At 42.9% G+C, this 19,094-nt stretch overlaps 1 protein-coding gene across 2 annotated transcripts in view; it reads left to right on the forward strand.

Moving 5' to 3' along the window:
- The window catches only part of PCLO (piccolo presynaptic cytomatrix protein), a 1,259,786-nt gene that overhangs the window by 856,812 nt on the left and 383,880 nt on the right, over positions 1-19,094 (forward strand). For both annotated transcript variants that reach the window (XM_086919783.1, XM_086919788.1), the window contains exon 12: positions 14,199-14,307. In XM_086919783.1, coding sequence (XP_086775909.1) covers positions 14,199-14,307 — 109 coding nt within the window. The remainder of the gene's footprint in view (positions 1-14,198; positions 14,308-19,094) is intronic.

Below are 19,094 nucleotides of genomic sequence, written 5' to 3' on the forward strand. Positions count from 1 at the left end.
ATTATCGAGTGTAAGCCTACATTTACTGCCATATGATAAGCTGGTGTGCCTTCTGGTGGAGCTTCTTCTCCAGCATATAAGTTTCTTCTATTTCTCTTAAAGATTTTTCTTAAACCCTTAAAGCACTTCATTTTTGATAATCTACGATTTTCTTTTATTAATTCTCTCCTTTGTTTATGTCCCGATGACAAACCACCAATCCCTGTGCGATTCTCGCTAATCAGCCTATCCCAATTCGGTTCTACGCTAACCGACCAATCTCAGCGCGGCTCTACGCTGACGTCACTCGTCCCCTCTGCAGCAGTTTCCTTCGTTTCTCAACTCGTCTCGCGGTCTTGCATGCGTTTCATTCATACGCCGAAAAATGACTACTTCCGTCCAAGCGATCACTTTTCTCTGACTGTACGGCCACAGTCTAACTGTAATTGCTACCTCAACTGGCGAAACGTCTTCCTCTTACGGTCAGACGCTTGCCTCAACTGATAGGTTACTTGCACACAGTAAACGTACGACCAGCATGCGTTTACTCATACACTCACTCAAACGCTCCCCCTATCATCGGTCTGCGGGCGATCAATGGTACCTCATGACCCCCTTTAAATGGTAGACAAATTACTCTGGGTGTTCGATACACCCGAACCACTTAAGCCCTCTCTGGACATAAGATTTTATCCGGTTGCGCGCGCTCACAACCTTCCCTCAATCACACTACAGGCATTCAACTCCGCTTGACATTACAACACAGGAACAACATAAAACACCGCAATCTTACAACGCATGACCCTTATACTCACTCTTGACCGACTCTGCTGCTTTTCTCTCGACGCACCGTCAGCACCGTCTTCGGCAGGGATTCTTCTTCTGGTCGTCGATGACTAGGGACCTTGGGGTAAACTAAACCTGACCTAGGTTGTCTTCCTCAAGAAGAAAACCATCTTTCTCTGCTACCAACTGCGGGGAATGAGATTTTAATATCGTTTATGATCAATTTGATAACTTATCTCATTCGTCAATTTTGGATCGATTTTGATCTGTCATTGAGTAAAAGACAAACCCCGCATAGGTTAGATAAACCCCATTACCTGACGCCACTCTGAAGAACCACTTACAACTGATAAAGTTTAAAAGGTTTAATATAGAATTAAGAAAAGTTGCATATACAATCCTCTCAGGATCAAATTCAACTAATATACAGGAACTAATAGGAACATGTATTCCCTAAAGAACCTCAGTCTACAAACAAATACAATTAAAGTCAGTTCCAAATCAGCAAATTAAAAAGCATCGATGTGAAGTGGTTCTTCTGCGTCATCTACAGAAAGAGAAAAATAATCAAGTTAAATCTGTCCCTACTCTATACTAGGTGACATCCTTACTTCGCAAGTTTCTAATACCCTAAAAAGGTGTCAGCAGTTTGACTCCCTAAGAAGTTCAAACTCTCTTAGCCTCTAAAGGTAACTTAAGTTTAAGAAGCAGTACCCTCTCTCTGCCTACCCATCCGCTCTTCTAAGGGTCCTCGGCCTACTGCTCTCTTGCGCTCTGATCTCTCTCAGCGCATCTGCTCAAGTCATCTGCTCTTTCTAACTTGCCTCTCGCTGTTCTCACTGAGCAATTCGCTATCTTCTCCCCGGGGTGCTGTCCCTAAAATACACAATCACAGTGTGGGTGGAACGCCCCTTCGACGCCCACCACGGACTTTCCCCGTGAGGTCATCTTCTAGCTTTTTCCATGGCTTCGTCTCTTCGCCGTCCGTTAAGTTGACCTTTCTCCTTAGACGCCATCTTCGTCTTCTTGCTGGTGACTTCATTCAACTTTACCTTTGACACTTTCGGAGCAAAATCTATCACCTTATCAGAACTTTATTTTTTACGGCTGTACTTTTAACCTCATTTGGTCCTGTGAATGGTCATTTCAAAACAAGACTCAAATTCCAATCGTCTCCTCTCATGTTTAGGCAATAAACTTCGTCCGACGTTTGTCACGTTAAATCTAACAAGAACTAGACTCTTTGGCTCGCACATTCAAGTGAAGGCTATTCACGACTCCTGTGAGCCCACTAAATTACCAACAGCGGACTACACTCCTGCGAACCCTTGGTCAGTCAGGTTATAATCACAAATGACCTAAACTCTTCTAACATTCCTACCAACTTCTTCTACTCAGTATAACCTTTAACATACATTTATATATGATCGCATTTAGCAAATCCTTTTGCTTATAAGTGAGTACATTTTACCTAGAATACAAATTACGTAGAATATAAACCTTAATACATAGAATATAATTTACATAGAATATAAAGTTATATTCTCATTTGTTACATCGTTACATATGCTCTCTGCACATTTCTCCATGTTACATTTCTCGCCGTTTCTGCAATTAAAGTTACACACGTACATGAATTCTACTTTGCACGTTCTTCTGTTCATGAGCATTTCTACATATTAGCCCACTACGTATACGGGCGTTCTAAATCTAATACATTCTAAAGTGAATACAGTTACATTTCCTATATTACTTTGGTCACGTCTGTTAACTTTATGCCATAAGCGTCAACTTCACGTTACGATATACATTTTATTCCTACGTTTATACGATATACTTCTAAATATGACTCGGATATACATTTTATTCAAATTGCGCTCTCTCAGCCACATGCACCTTTGAGCTAGGGAATAATCCCCCAATGGCATTGGAATAGTTTAGGTAGCAGTAAATCCATTGAGGTCATGCTGTATGCTCCCAATACGCAACAAATGACAGTCAACAAAAACGGTAGCAAAAATGTGCATTTAAACGTACCTTGCAATTTATAAACATTAAGACGTATCTGTTATTTATGTCTAGCACACAAACTTTAAATTCACCCTGGAAGTATTGCAAGTACCCCTATTGCAACATCACATTACATTTACTCTGATTGACAGAGAATGAATAGGAATTAAACCATACACGAGTTAATTACACCCAAATCACCAAAAGCAGGATTTCTGCCAAATTCGGTGTAATTCCATTCAGCCGTGTTTCGCTGTTCAATTTTTCTAATGGAAAACAGCGTGGGGAAAATACGTTTTGGACCCCCCTTTTTCTCTGCTTTTATTTGACGTATCACCCCGAAACACTTGAGGAAGAAGTTTGGTGATCTTTTTTGGAAAGGTTTTGTGAAGATTTGTGTAAGGGTAGCATAGTTTCAAAAAATTATTTTCCTATGGAAAATTGGTCCTTAACTACACATACCCTGTAGCAATATATATAACCATTGTGCTGGATACCTCCACCGACATAGGGCTGGCTTTGCCCATTGCACCCCCAATGGAGGTGAGTGTATCATTGGCTGTAATTATTAGATGTGCATTGAGGTCCTAGTACTACATTCTTGCTTCAGTTGAAGTCAAGACATATGTTCTCACTTAGGTCTTCCTCCCTGGGCCGGCATCATGTTAGACCTTGTTTCTATTTAATGAAGCCCTGACTGACACCCTTATGGGTGTTTGGGTGAAGATTTGCTCTTGCCCACCAGTAGACGGGAAGGAGACAACAAGCAACAGACTGGCACTGGGTGATCTGGGCTTTCTTACAGAGAACTTGACTCCATACAGTTTGGTGATCCAAGCCTGCATAAAGAAAAGTCAATTCTGATGCATTCCCCACAACCCTCCAGCCAAGAAGTAAAAAAGGACTGAGGCATTAAGGAAGTGTATTTCCTCTCCCGCCACCTTGGCTTTCAAGTCAGCCAATGCGGTCTACAACTTAGGCCCTTATAGCACACCCTTTGGGACATGACCAATTAGATCTTTCTGATTGCTTGGAGGAGTTTCAGCCCTCGTTGGATCAAACCATTCAAAGTGTCCAGAATGCAGCTAAATATATCAGTAGGGCTGGATACTACTGACTTCTTGGGGTGTGCAGTGGGCACTAGTGTGGAGCTCTGGTGCCACCTGTGGATGGATCGACTGGCTTTTCTGGGGATATGTAGGCATCCCTAATGAATATGCCCTTTGATGGGTCCTGCCTCTGGCAAAAAGGCTGATTCTGCCCTCAAATGATTTAAAGAAAGCAGAGCCACAGGGAATTGTTTGGGCCTTTAAACTCTATCTTGACAGTTTGCCCATCAGTACTACCATGATGAGGCAACTTCAGAGGGTTGGAATATAGACAGTGCCAGGCCCCTCTATCACCCCAGCGGTCACCCCAGTCCTTTCGTGGGCAGGAATGGAGATCAAGAAGACCTCATAGAGACCACCAGGACCACTGTTCCACCAAGTCCGCTGCATCAACCTCCAAGCTGCTTTTATTTGACCATAGTAGCACCCAGCCACTCAGTGTGGAGGCAGGATCATATATTTTCCTCCAGAGTGGCAGGCCATTACATCCAACAGATGGGTCTCTAGATCGTTCCGCATGGTAATGCCCTTCCATTTCTTTTCGATCCATCTCAGTTTCCTCCCACATCAGAGAAGCTTTCAGAGGAGCTCCCATTCATTTTGCGGCAAGAGGTTCAGGCTTTACTGAAAAAAAGGGCATTTGAGAGGGACCCTGCTTGGCTATAGGGATGGGTTGTTACTCTGATTTACATTTGCCAAAAAAGAATGGAGAGTTGCTTTGGACCTGCAGGATGAATACTCTCATGTGCTCATTCTGAAATCCATAGACAAGATTCAAGTTTAGACATTATCAGTGTGCTGTGCTTCCATTCTGCTTTACTAGCACCCCTCAGAAGTTCATGAACGTGATGGCGGCGGTCTCCATCCATCTTTGAAGGTTGGGTATACCAGATTTTTCATACCTCAATGTCTGGCTGTTGAAGGTGGGCACATAACAGTCAGTCATCGACCTCTTCCAGATGATGGTGAACTTCCTGACATCCTTGAGGTTTTCAATCAGTGAGCCAAAATCACATCTGACTCCTTCCTAAAGTTTCCTTTTATTGGATTCATTCTGGAAATGGTGTGGTTCTGGTCCGTTCCTCCATCACATCGAGTCCAGGACATTCGGCCTATTTTCCAGATGTTTTAGCATGGAAATCTGCTAGAACAGCTCGGAGGCTTCTTGGCCTGCTGGCCTCATGCTCCCTGCTTGTACACTTCACCCAATAGTGTATGCAGCCTTTACCTTGACATCTAAAGTCTCAGTGGGCACATCACCCATGAAACCTGTCGGATGTCATCCACATTTCAGATGAAACTGCAAAGGATCTGCAGTGTTGGTTGCAAGACAGCAACTTGACGATGCACATCCCTCTGCCTTACCCACCCAGAGCTGACACCTCAATGGATGTGTCCCTGCTGGGTTAGAGAGGTCATTTGGTTGAGGTGGAGATCAGGGGACTTTTTGGTTAAAACCCAACTCCACATAAATCTGGTGGAGTTGTGTGCCACACACTTGACGTTGAAGACCTCTCTGCCTCTCTGCCAACCATGAAGGGAAGGCTGGTGCATGTTCCCACGGATAAGACCACCACAATGTGGTACTGCAGCAAGCAGGGATGAGTAGGTTCTTGGGTGCTGCACCTCTGGAGTTGGCTGAAGCTCCAAGGCATCTCCCTGATCATGATCCATCTTGTGGGATTTTTAAATGCCATAGCAGTGGAGCTCAGGCTGCGATGCCTGGTGGATAACGAATGATGATTATATCCTGAGGTGGCATATGATAGCGTGAAAGTAGGGAGAACACTGCCTAGATCTTTTTGCCACTGTCAAGAACTCTTAATTCCAAAACATGTGCATGTTGGAGTTTCCATGATTGCTCTCTCAAGGAGACACATTCAGGCTAGAGTGGAGCGTGGGACTCCTGTATTCATTTCCACCATTGCTTCTCCTGCACCAAATTCTGAGGACGATCTTGAATGACTGAGCCCACGTTATGGTATAGCTTTGGATTTGGCCGGGTTAGTGTGGTGCAAAGAATTTTTGTCGTCATGAGCATTTGTCCTCCAAATAGACTGTCAATTCCGGTGAATCTTCTGTCACAGCATGGGCTATCTACACCACCATGCATGGAGATTGTGTGGCGACGCTTGGGTGTGTTTGATTTATCTCATGAGGTTGTGGTTGTCAACCTTTCAGCCAGGCATCCCTCCACAAAATCTATTTAAGCAGGTTGCTAAGACACATTTGTGGCCAGGTGTGGAGTCTGCAACCCAGGCCCCCTACAAGCCAAATGATCTTATATTTTGTTGTGTGTTTTATCTTTGGTCCTGCAAGGTCTTGCAGTGGGCACTACTAAGGTTATTTACCAGTTTTTCCGGCACTTGTGATGGGGTTTACTACAGCTTTGACTCACATGTTCCCTCCCAAACTGTTTGTGATGCCACTGTGGGTTCTTCATTTGTTCCTGTTGTTCCTCAAATGCTCTCCCTTTGAGCCAATGCACACCTGCTAGTTGCATCTTCTGACTCTCAATACCATCTTCCTCATTGCAATCACTTCAGCTTGTTGCATAAGTGAGATCCAGGCGCTCTCAGTGCAGCGGGCCTACGCAGCCTTTTTTCCACACAAACTGGTGTTGAGGACCAAGTGGCTTTTTTGCTTACAGTCATGATGCCTTTTCACATTGGGCAGTCTATCACCCTTCCAACATTCCTTTGCAAGCCTCATCCCTTGAGGAGGTTCTCCATTGTCAGGATTCCTAAAGGGCCTTAAGCTTTTGCATTGATTGCACCAAAGACCACCTGGTGAGCAATTAGTGTTTTTTGTGGGGTTCTCTATGATGAAGAAGGGTCAAGCGGTGCAAAAAGAAAGTATTTGTCAAGGTGGATAGTTGAGTTCTATGCATTATGTATTGGACAAAAAGCAGCTTCCGGAAGAACAAAGGGCTTATTCCACCAGGGCCAAGGCTGCTCCCACCAGGCCAGTATGTAAAGTGCCTGTCCATTGCATTTGCTCTTCATGAAGTCGGCATCAGTGCACACGTTTACAAAGCGCTACTGCCGTGACAGTCAGGTCCGACGGGAAGGCCATTTTAGCCCACCTCCAGGAGGTACTGCTTTGGTATCTTTTTAAAGGTGAGGATCTGCAGTTAAATGTATCCATCAGAATAACCAGTTACTTACCTTTGATAATGCTCTTTCTGGTGGATGCTCTGTCTAACCACAGATTTTTCACTGCAAGCCCACCACCCTGTTTTGTGGAGTGGTCTCCTTTCACCATCTAGAAAAGTCCCAATTTAGGGATCTGCCCACTGGTACCAAAAATTCTACTCTGCGACTGAGGGCACTAAAAGGGTCATTCAACGAACTGACGTCAGCAGGCAGGGGTGGTGACTAATTGCAGCTTCGCCTAAGCACCTCTAGGGCTCAAATTAGGTTGATGCAGAGCTGCAAAATGCCACCGAGTCACACACAAGAGCACGTCATTGAAAACCTCTGGGTCTAGTCTGTCACCTGGGGAAAATCCCCATGAATGTATGATTAGACAAATAAGAAATTATATGGTTAGACAAATAAAATATTTTAAGCAGATCCTAGGGCAAACTTTCCAATGATCGCATTCATGTTCTGCTGGTCCCCTCCACTCCAACTTATTCGTGCAGATTCATTTAAAAGCTGTATTTCTCAAAATGTAAACGGTCATCTCTTTTTCACACAGAAGAAAATCCACAAATGCATTCCAACCATGCCTTGCTATACTACTGAACTAACTGTTGTGCAGCGCATTTGCATGGAATTAGAACACATTTGGTGGCAGTACTATTCCAGCGAGACAAAAATTAATTATAAACTTGGCGGCTTGAATACAGATGGAGATAAAACAAAGCCAGAACATCACTGACAAAAGCATACCCAAATCCACCCTCAGATGCTACCATCAGCACATCAGGCCATCAAATGCTCCGCACTCACTGGCTGCATTTAAAGCAGCACCAACAGTGTCAAGGAAGTCTTTGTCATATGTCAGTAAGATCCACCAGCTTAACGCCCCTCTGAGGCCCTCTGCACCCAACTGTTCTTATTCTTCAGCCACTAGATCACAAGCATCTATGAAAATTTTGAGCCCCAACCAGTCCCTTTAAACCTTTGTGGCCCTCCTACCCATGTCTATCAACATCCAGAGGACCCCCTTGACCACCTGGTGCACTATCATCACAAAAAGAAAACACAACAACCATGCCAATACATTCCAGAGCATCCTTGAACCCATGCCCCCTCCACTTTTTCATCAAAGGACTGGTCCCCATTAGTGCAGCCGAACCCTGATCATGAATGACTAAATCATCACAGCCCTCTACCTGGATGCCTAGAAACATGCCATAGTATTCCCCCCCCCCCCCACAGGAAACCCTCAACAGATCCTAAGACACTAGCCAACTACTGGCCTATCTCCCATCTCCCCCTATCCAACAAAAGTTATTGGAAAGAAGATAAATGCCTAGCCACCCACTTCACTGACAACCAACTTCTTCAAACCACTCAATCTGGATTTAGACACAACCACCTTAATGAGACGCCCCACATCACCACCATGGACGACATCTGGATAAACATAGACAGAAGTGCCACCATTGTCCTCGTCCTGCTGAATATTTCTGTAGCTTTCAACACCATCTGTCACCCTATCCTTATCAAACAACTGCACAAAGCCAACATCCAAGGTCCTGCACTTCACTGGATTTGCCCCTTTCAGACAGGCCGCACCCAGTTGTTCAACCTGGTCCCCTTCATATCGGACGATGTCAATCTCATATGTGGAGTTCCACAATGATCCTCACTCACACCCACTCTGTTCAATGCCTACATAACCACAATCACCAGCATCATCCAGCCCCACCAAATCAACATCATGTCCTATGCAGATAACACCTAGCTCAGACACTTTCTATCAGAGAAGACTCCAAACACCCAGAACCATTTCTCCACCAGCATGACCAAAGTCACAAGAAGGATGAAAAACAACTGCCTCAAGCTCAACATAGACAAGACAGAAGAAGCAAACTTTGGAAAAGACACCTCTCTCTGGTACTTCACTTGGGGGCCTTCCAAACTGGCACCCAAACCCCTTCCGGCAACCCAAGCCAAGAACCTCAGATTAATAATGGACAACCAACTCACCATCACGGGACTAGGCGTGGGCGGTAAATTCCGTTCTTCACATGGAATTTGTGGAATATTGGTAATTCAGTGATCCGCGGCTTAGCGGAATTTTTTGCTTGTTTTCCCTTTCAAAATGCGTGTTCGCTACATATTTCTCCCCGAGCACGCAAACTGCATTCGCGAACAGGAAAAAAACATTGTGAACGGGCGGAACAAGCAATTCCGCGTGTTCAGCAAAACTTTTGTGTGCTCGAGGAGATTTTTTACCATTTTGCGGAGATTTGCGTAGCGCGACTGCTCAAATTCCGCCCACCCGTCCTAGAGCAGACTCTCCGTTTGCTTCCTCCACCCACTCTAACTGCTCAAGAAGCGCTTCAAATGGCTCCTCTTAAACACTCACAGAACCGTCACCCAAGCCCTCATGAGCAGCAACATATACTACTTCTAAGCACTCTATGCTGGAAGCAGTGCTCAACTGACCAGAGTGCTCCAAACCATGCAAAACTCAGCTTCCAGACTAAACCCCCAAACTATCACCCAGCATTCACATAATCCCCCACCTCGAATAGATCCACTAGCTCCCAATCCACAAATAAACACTTCAAACTCTTCTCACACACACACAGAGCCTTACACAACATTGCTTCCACCTGACTCAACAACCTCATAAATTTCCACAAACCTGCCAGACACGTCTGCTCAGCTGGAGTCCTCCATGCACACATTCCCCACATTTACAGAACTGGATCCTGTGGTCATGTCTTCTCCTACCTTTAACCCAAAAATGACTTGCTCCTCCACATCAGAGCCACATCCTCAGCTTTTGAATTCTGCAAACAACTGAAGATCTGGCTCTTCACCTAGCCCTGAAAGTGGCTCAGCCCTGACAGTTCCTGCTTCAGTGCCAGGTACCCTCCTGGGTGAGTTGTGCGCTATACAAATACGCATGACATAACAAGTTGTTTCTGCAAAAAATCTATCAGACCTGCTGGTGGCACCAACTTTTCGAACTGCATTTTCCCTCGCAGCCTTCAATCTCTGCCTTCATATGCATTCACTAGAGGTTGCAAAATGCCTCCTGTCTCAATATTTATGAAGTCAGTGTCTTGCAATCTCCTGTAAATGTGCTTTTGCAATGCACTCGATTAATACATCAGTTGATGGCATATGTAGTAGTGTACAAAAACACGAAGTGGTTTGCAACCAACCATTTGAACATCAGGCTCAAAGATTTTCATCAAAATTTTATAACAACAATGGAAAATTGGTAATTGCTCTAGCTGGTAATATCTACTCAACTAGGGAAACACTAGCGTGTTGAATTTGTTAATGGAGGACAAAACTGAAACAAGGTGTCAAAGAATTAAACATTTTCACAACAGAAGTAATACATTTATTTACATGACTAAATATTTGAAAATATTCTTTAAACTGGTATTCTAAATGTTTTTCTATTTAAGATATTGATAATGTCTTATTTGTATTGCAAAATAAGTAAGCCAATATAATGATGAGCTCAGATATTGTAATTCTTCTGCCATTTAGTTGAGGGTGCCATCTAGGTGAGGGTGGAACTTAGTGAAAGAACAATGTATTATTCATATCTGTAAATGTTTTTCGGAACATGCTTCAACAATTTTTTATTTATTTAATTTTGAAAATTGTATATCCCCTTGGATGCTAATGACAAGGGTAACTCGTCATGCGCTGAGCGAACATGACTACCGAGGGTATCAGAGAGCTTTACGGATTGTGCAGTAGGACGAGTACATGGAAACCCTAATAATCAACATATCGACAAGTACATAGACTTAGAATGTCCAACAATCTCAAGATCCTAGCATCTAGGACACAATGAAAGACCTAGGCTTCTTGGCATCCATCTTTGGGTGTTTTGGGGGAAACCTTCTGTATAAAAAAGTCCATAAAAGGCGTTTCCTTCTCTTCTTTCCTAGCATATTTGATGAGTGGTTGAATGGGAACGAAGGCAAACGTAGTTTAGTCAATATAGAAATGAACCCTGCATTACTCCCCCTTGCCTCGTCTTCACCCTTAAGTAGTCCAGCGAATGCCGAAGGAAAATCAGATCAAATCTATGCCAGAGAAATATAATTAGGTAAACAGCCAGGTGTTCAATTCCTAGTCTATGCGAAAGTGCCCATTTTAGGACCTTTTTTACAAGCCCATTGCTCCCCAGTACGTCACTTTTTCCCATATTATAAGTGCGCACCGGCGGCTCAAGAGGCTTATAAATTAGCCCCTTCGTTTTTACATTTCTTTTTGCACCGTCATTTAGTTGCGCTTTGTATTAGAGCTGTTTGCATCTACCACCAATCTCTGCCAGGGCCGGCCCTAGGCATGTGCAGAGTGTGCACCTGCACAGGGCCGCCAAACCCCAGGGGCCGCCACGACGAGGATCGGATCGGAAGGATCACCGGCACTGGCGGCCCCCTGGCAGGATTTGCGGCCTCCGGCTCCGACCCCGGTCTGCAATCTGCACCAGCTACCAGTGGCATCCCACACACAGCACATCCCTGCGCGAGCCATATGTCTGGATTTAGCAGTAGAAGAGATGGGGCGGGACGAGCTGTGACACACCTTTTTCCCTGTGCAGCTGTTGTCAGTTAAATGGCAGGTTTTCCATCACGTCAATGACATGGCAAAGCCGCATCTCACAAAAGCACTACATTTATGCAAAAGAAAGAGTGAGCTAAAGCCAGGTTTGCCCTCAGTTTCAGCGTGTGCATCTATATGATCTCTTTAAAATACCCAAGGGAAGGTGAGTGCATTAGGACAGGGTGCCACATATGCACATGATAATGGGGTACCTTATATTACCTTCACTCAACACTGTTTATCTGACATGTTGGCCAACGTGGGGAAAATTAGCACATAGTGCGGGGGGATCAGTACAAATGATTATGCCAAGACAGTCTGTCAGTTACTACTACTGGCTGATTCTAGATGGGGCTGAGCTTGGCTGCTGGCCTGGGCCTGGCTGGCTGTTGCTGTCTGGACTCTGAAGTGAGGTTGTGTGTGATGAGGTGAGGGAGGGCGGGCAGCACAGGGGCAGGCAAAATGATTTGTACAAGTGCCGCCATTGGTAGCACTTTTGCGCCCTACTACTTATTGATGCCCTGTGAGCAAACACACTACTAGGGGTGGTTACGTGGTATCATTTTGATTTAAAAAAAAACAACAAAAAAACATTAAGTCAACGTTTATGTTGGCTGGCCCCGGGAGGCTGGAAACGAGATGGAGAAGTGAGTAGTGGTAGGGGCAGCCTTAGGCATGTGCAAGCTGTGCACCTGAACAGGGCCACCAAACCCCAGGGGCCACCACACCAATATATATCCTAATATAATAATCCTCTGAGGATGGATACATATTTGCAAGGCAGGGATTTGGTGGCCTCTGGCTCTGTTCCACTTCCAAACACCCTGACCCCCGCCGCCCCGCCCCGACCCCCTCTTCCGCGGCCCCCTACCTACGCTCCCTGCACAGGGCCACCATGAGCCTAGGGCCGCCCCTGTCTCTGCAAAAAAACCTATGTGACACTTCATGAGTTTCTTCACATTTACCAAACGTTATCAGACTTTTCAGGTCTAATGAAACGTAACTTTATGTTATCCTCCATAGCAGCAAGAAATGAATTATTTACAAGTACATTTGCTCAAGGGATAACACCTGTACAGGCTAATTATTCTTTCTCACAATGCAAACAGTTTAGAGCGCACGTCTGAGTAGCATGGTTAATGGTGAAGCAGAGGTAGAAGCGATCCGTTTGGTTAGATTGCATAATGATTTGCTCTTCCTGTCCACAAACACTAGGAGCATATAAATATACAGGGGCATGTGCACACATAGTTTTCAACTCTCTGACACTATGAAATGTTCATTTAGAATCGTGCTTTTTGAGAATAACTTTTTCTTCAAGCGGACTGCAGTGTTTATCTTTATTCTGGTTTACAGAGTCCCGGACATTACTGTAATTATCTTAGCGGGTCAAGAACACCAAAGAGTAGAAGACTGTAACTCAAGCTGCAATTAACTCACAAGCAAAAAGAGCAGTTTTTATTTTGTTTGGTCTTTCCTTCTTCATTTGAATTTTAAAAATGCAAATATAGATCGTATTACTGTGAATTTCTGTAGGCTAAATAGAAGCTTGAAAAAGGAATTCAAATGACAAATGTATTATTTCAGGTAAGGTTTGGACATGGGTTTGTGGGCTTGTCCTGCAAATATGTATGATGCCCGTCTAATTATAAGGATGTACATTTTCTGCACGTCTTTCCTTAATGTGAACATTTTAGGAGGAAGAGGCCGTCTGGTGTAGCCAATCGCCAAGTGGGATTCTTCTTTAGGAACAGATGCTAGCAGAAGAATACCTCCACTTATAATATGCCGTAGTTTAGCTCACCCACACTCTGGCACCCAGCCTTTGACCTCGAGCTCAAGGTTTAGAGAGAGCATTAGTGCTTGATCAGAGCTGTAATGGTGTCTAATGTCTGGGCCTTTCCAGGGCTACTGATAAGTTCTGCTAACCCTTCTGCAGTTCTCACAGTTCACAGTGGCCTACACAGTGGCAGCAAACAGAATGCCACTTCAAATACTGTGAAAATAGCACTATTCCCACCATGGTTTCAAGTCCGCTTAAATGATTCTTATGAATTGTAGTTCTCTAAAACGAATGTCTTTCTGGAACTTCAGCAGAGAGAGCAAGCCGCGTGTTTTCTTCTTTCTTTTAATATGAATAACCCAAGAGATAAGCCTAAGATCCAGTTTTGTTCATAATGTGATGGCTAAAATTAAGGACAACATTTCTAGGGCTCGGTCTTATGTTTTGGCAGCCATGGAACCCGGAAGTTATATCCTGAAGGGGTTCTGTGTAGCGTTCCTTAAAGTTATTTGATGTCCTGCGCAGCCATCACTCACCAAAACAGAACACAGGTTTTTCATTTCAGTGCTTTGTGAATTTTCTGCAAATCTATGCGTCACATGGTTTTGATGTGCACATTGGCACAGCGATTTTCAAAGGAATTACAGCTATCTTAAAAACGTTAGTAGGTTTTTGGTTCAGATTACTAGCAAAAGATAAACACGTTTAACAAGTGGCATTAATATGACGATAGCAATTTTGAAATAATCATTTCTGCTGTTCCTCCCATAGGAATGCAGGTGCTAGAATGGAATGGTATTCCCCTGACAGCAAAGACCTATGAAGAAGTACAGAGTATTGTTTGTCAGCCAAGTGGGGAAGTTGAAATATGTGTAAGACTGTGAGTTATTCTCCATTCCTCTGTTTACATATTTTCTGCTGCTTGTACTTTTTTGATTAATGTATTTTTGCCAACATTTTTATTCAGTTATATAACAAACAACTATAGGCATTAACCCTTAGCATTATATCTGTGTATTCGAAATGTATTATGTGTAGAGGGCTATTTACAGTTAACGCTATAATTTGCCTTTTTGATGTATGCCCCCTCTTTCCCTTTTTGTCTAAATTAGTGTTTATGTTTGGTTGTTACGTATCAAATTTCAAAGAAGCACAACACAGCAACAATAAACAGGACAAGGGCAGCCCAAACTCAACGATCTGAACCAATGTTCTTAGGATTCAAATGTATACTGGTGGGTACTAAATATAAGTTGGTGCACTTTAGGTTCACCTTCTTTTAGATCTCGTCCTGTTTAATGGGGAAACTCGTCATTTTAGTCTGTAGTGCCATTAGCATTATGCTCCACGCATCTGGCTGCTGCCTTCACCTATTTTGCATTAACTATAAAAAATCACTTTTGTCGTAGCCCACTTCAGCATTTCTGCTATCAGTCTTTTAAGCAAGGTGTGTTTGCAGACTTCCACGCTACGGCTGTCTTTCACAACATGAACAGCAAACCCAGGTCTGTGAGCCTAGTTAGAGTCGGTACACCCCACCTGTACAGCCCAACCGTGAGTTATTAGAAATAAGAAATATTTTTATGAATAGACACCAAAACAACAAAAATCCAATTTAGGGAACAGAAGATATGAATTTTGAAAGATTAACCACTTTATAGTGCTTAAAATCATTTAGTGCTTCTCTGGAACATCTGGTCATGCTTGACTAGGACAAAATCAAACTTCTAGATTAACCACAATGGAGCCCTAGTCGTAGATACTAAGCAGGAGGCCCCAGTTAACATGTTACTATCACACTTAGCAACTTTTTTGGAGCTTTTTCTTTGGACATCACTCGACTCACTGCTGCAGGCCAGATTTGGAGAGGGTTCAAAGGCTTGACTTTCTGTAAGTCTGGATCTCTGGAGCTTTCAACAGGACGAATCTGAAATCCTAGCTGGATCTCGGTTGAATGTAGTTGGTTTGACTGTCAACATTGGGTTGGCCACATCATGGAGCTTTTTCACAAAAGTTGTCCAAAGTTCTCCAAACCTCAGGAGGCGCTCACTGTAGGTCTCCTTGTTGGTTCACAGTGTCCAAATGACAAACTTAAAGGTCTAGGATCTCCTAGATGGTCTCTGGGATGTGTGGACTACAATCCTCACCATGCACCTGGCCAAATCCTTGAAAGTCCACTGGACGAGCTGCAGGATGGGGACTCTTGGCTGAGATGATGCAGGGGGCTCTGTTAACTTGTAGCGTAGCTTGCAGAGACTCCACTCCATAATCCTTCTTGAAGCAATATTCAGTCCTCAGGGCTATATTACCAGATTGTGCAGCAGGTACAGTCCTTAAGAGTGCATGCCTATGAAGGCAGATCCAGATTACAGCAGGGCAGTCCTTCTCCTTGTAGTTTCAGGCAGCAGATTTGAGAGACTATTCATCTCTCACATATTATTCAGTGTTTAAAGGTGGCAAGCAAGGAGGGTGTAGTATTCCATGTTAACATTCCTTCAGCATTCCTTTTAGAATTGTTATGATTCTTATTTCATTGTACATTCTGTATCTGGGAGTTGGGCTGATCAAGAGGGACCTTTGAGATCTGTGGAAAAGACAATAGGTCTTTAGGGAAAAAATCTCCAATAATATGTTATAGATGTGGTGGCACTGACCACGTTGGAAGTTACAAAGGATGTCCTGCTTGGAATAAAATTTGCATTAAGTTCAAGAAGTCAGGACATTTCAATAAAATGTGTAAATCCACACAAAAGGTTAATATAGTAACATGTGAGGAAAGTGAAGATCTTGAACATGTTTCCGAAATTAATAGTTTACTATGTGTCGGGGATACTGAATGTAAAAATGTTCCTAGTGACAATATTTTGGTAGATGGTATAGAGATATCTATGTTGATTGATTCATGTGAATGGTACACTATTATAGGAAGGAACATCTTTAACAAATTTTGGAATGCCACTAAACTACTTCCTCCAGATGTTCAACCTGGCGGTTATACTGGTCGTAAAATCGACCTAGATGGGTTCATGTGGGCTGATCTTAAGTTTAAAGATAGGACAACCAGAGGGAAAGTATACGTGGCTACCAGGGGTGCATCTATTCTTGGTTGGCCGCATCAATTTGAAATGGGCATTAAGCTGGATCCTAATGCATCTCCACCAGTGTATGTTGTCCCTCCTGAGGGTGATGAATTTTTAACTAAAATTAAAAGTAAATTTCCGTCTATCTTCACTGACAATTTAGGTGAGTTTGTTAAATTCCAACATAAGATCATTCTCAAGGATCGAGCCATTCCTATCCGACATAGAGTTAGGAATGTACCACTGGCTTACAGAGATAAACTTAAAGTAATTTTAGCTGATTTAGTTTCTAAAAAAATAATTGAACCCACAGAATCTTCTCCCTGGGTTTCTCCAGTGGTTTTGTCCCTTAAGAGCAATGGCGAACTTCGTCTATGTGTGGACCTCCGTAATTTAAATAAGGAAATTTGGATTGACCGGCATCCTTTACCTCACATTCACGAATTAATATCCACACTGTCTGGTGCCTGTGTATTTTCCACATTAGACCTTGCCAGTGCTTACCACCAGGTGGTTTTGCACGAAGAATCAACATTTTTGACTACCTTTATTACCCCCGAAGGTATGTTTCAGTATCGCCGTATGCCTTTCGGCCTGGCCAGCGCGGCATCAGTTTTTCAAAGGCTCATGAAAGAAGTTCTAGAAGGTTGTGATGGCGCTGTCGCATTCCAAGATGACTTTTTAATTTTTGGAAAAGATTTTGAAGACCATGATAAAAAGTTAGATAAAGTGTTGCAATGTGTACAGGAGAAAGGTTTGACTTTAAAGTTCTCCAAGTGTAAATTTAGACAAAGTAAGGTGACATATCTTAGTCATGAAATTTCTTCCCAAGGTATCAAACCTAAATTCAATCATATTCAGAGTATTTCTAATGCTCCAGCCCCATCATCTAAAGAACAGCTTGTTTCATTCCTGGGTCTCACAGAATTTTACAGTAAATTTGTTCAAGTCTATTCATCCAAGGTTCATCCTTTAAGATCTTTGCTTAAGAAAAATGTAAAATTTGTTTGGAATAGCGAACAACAGTGTTCATTTGATCTACTCAAAAAAGAAATTGTGAATGCCCCATTTTTACGGCCATTTGAAATTGGTAAAGATTGTATAATATCTGTTGACGCTAGTAATGTTGGGTTAGGTGCTGTTCTTATGCAGAAAAACCATGGTGAAGAATTTGTAGTTTCTTATGCTTCAAGAACTCTGCGTGGTGCTGAGTCCAACTACTCCACAATAGAAAAATAATTATTGGCTTGTACCTGGGTAGTACAACATTTCAGACAATTTGTGTGGGGTACCAAGTTTCGTTTGCGAACTGACCATAAGCCATTGATTAACATGTTAGCAGCTGGTGGGGGTAGAACTCTAACTGCACGTCTGGCACGTTTAGCCGCCAAATTACAAGAATTCCAGTGCGAGGTTGAGTATGTTCCTGGTCGCCTTAATGTACATGCTGACTGTATGTCACGGTTACCTCTATCTGACACTCTGGATATTGCCAATATCTGCACAGAATATGATGTAGCATTTTCTATTGAAGATGTTAATGGTGAAAACTCAAAAGTATCTGACTCTATTTCTGAAAGCGAATGGAAAACTGCTATGTGTCAGGATAATGTTTTGTCTACTGTTGTAAAATTCATGCAAGTAGGTTGGCCTGAGGAACGTAAGTTGTCTGGTGTTCTCTCTTCTTTTTAGAAAATAAAAGACGAGATTATGTTCGATCACGGTTTTATAATTCGTGGTGACAAGATTGTTCCTCCCTAATCTGTAAGAGAAAGGTTAGTTTCAATGGCTCATGAAGGTCATATGGGCATGTCAAGCACTAAAAGGCGCATAAGGGAATTTTATTGGTGGCCAGGAGTTGATGGCATGGTTGACAAATGGGTTAGATCTTGTTCTCCATGTGCTTTGAGTGACAAATCTGTTAAACCTGTGTCAGTTAAGGTTACTCCTATTGAATTTGTTTCTAGTCCATGGAAAAAACTTGGAATTGATATTATTGGACCTTTGAATTTTTCTGCCTGCAAGGATGTTTTTGCATTGGTATTAATTGAATATTTCTCTAAATGGCCGGAGATGAAGATTGTTGACAAGATTGGTTCAGCACAAGTAATTGAATTTTTGGATGAAGTGTTTTGTAGGGAAGGCATTCCTGCAGAAATCGTTTCAGACAATGGTCCGCAATTTATCAGCAAGGATTTTGTTTTGTTTCTTGATAGATGTGGAATCATACATAAAAGAGTTTCCAACTACAACCCCCAGGCCAATGGTCAAATTGAACGCTTTAATAGAGTTATTAAGGAGTCAATTCAGTTAGCAGTCAAAAGTGGTCTTGAGTGGAGAAAGGCTTTACGTGCAACTTTGTTGTCTTATCGCACTTCTCCTAAGTCAGTTACAGGTCTTTCCCCTTTTGAAATGTTACGTGGTCGGAAACCTGGTTCAAAACTGTTACCTTGGTGGATGAAAACTAAAATTCCTTCCAATTCTATTTCTGATTTTACCCAAGTCAGAAATAGAGTTGAGAAGTATCAGGAAAAAATGAGAGGTAGTTCTCTACGAACGTCCTCTTCTCATTCTAAGATTAAAGTAG

Source organism: Lissotriton vulgaris, chromosome 1_1 (assembly GCF_964263255.1).
Source record: "Lissotriton vulgaris chromosome 1_1, aLisVul1.2, whole genome shotgun sequence".
NCBI lineage: Eukaryota > Metazoa > Chordata > Amphibia > Caudata > Salamandridae > Lissotriton > Lissotriton vulgaris.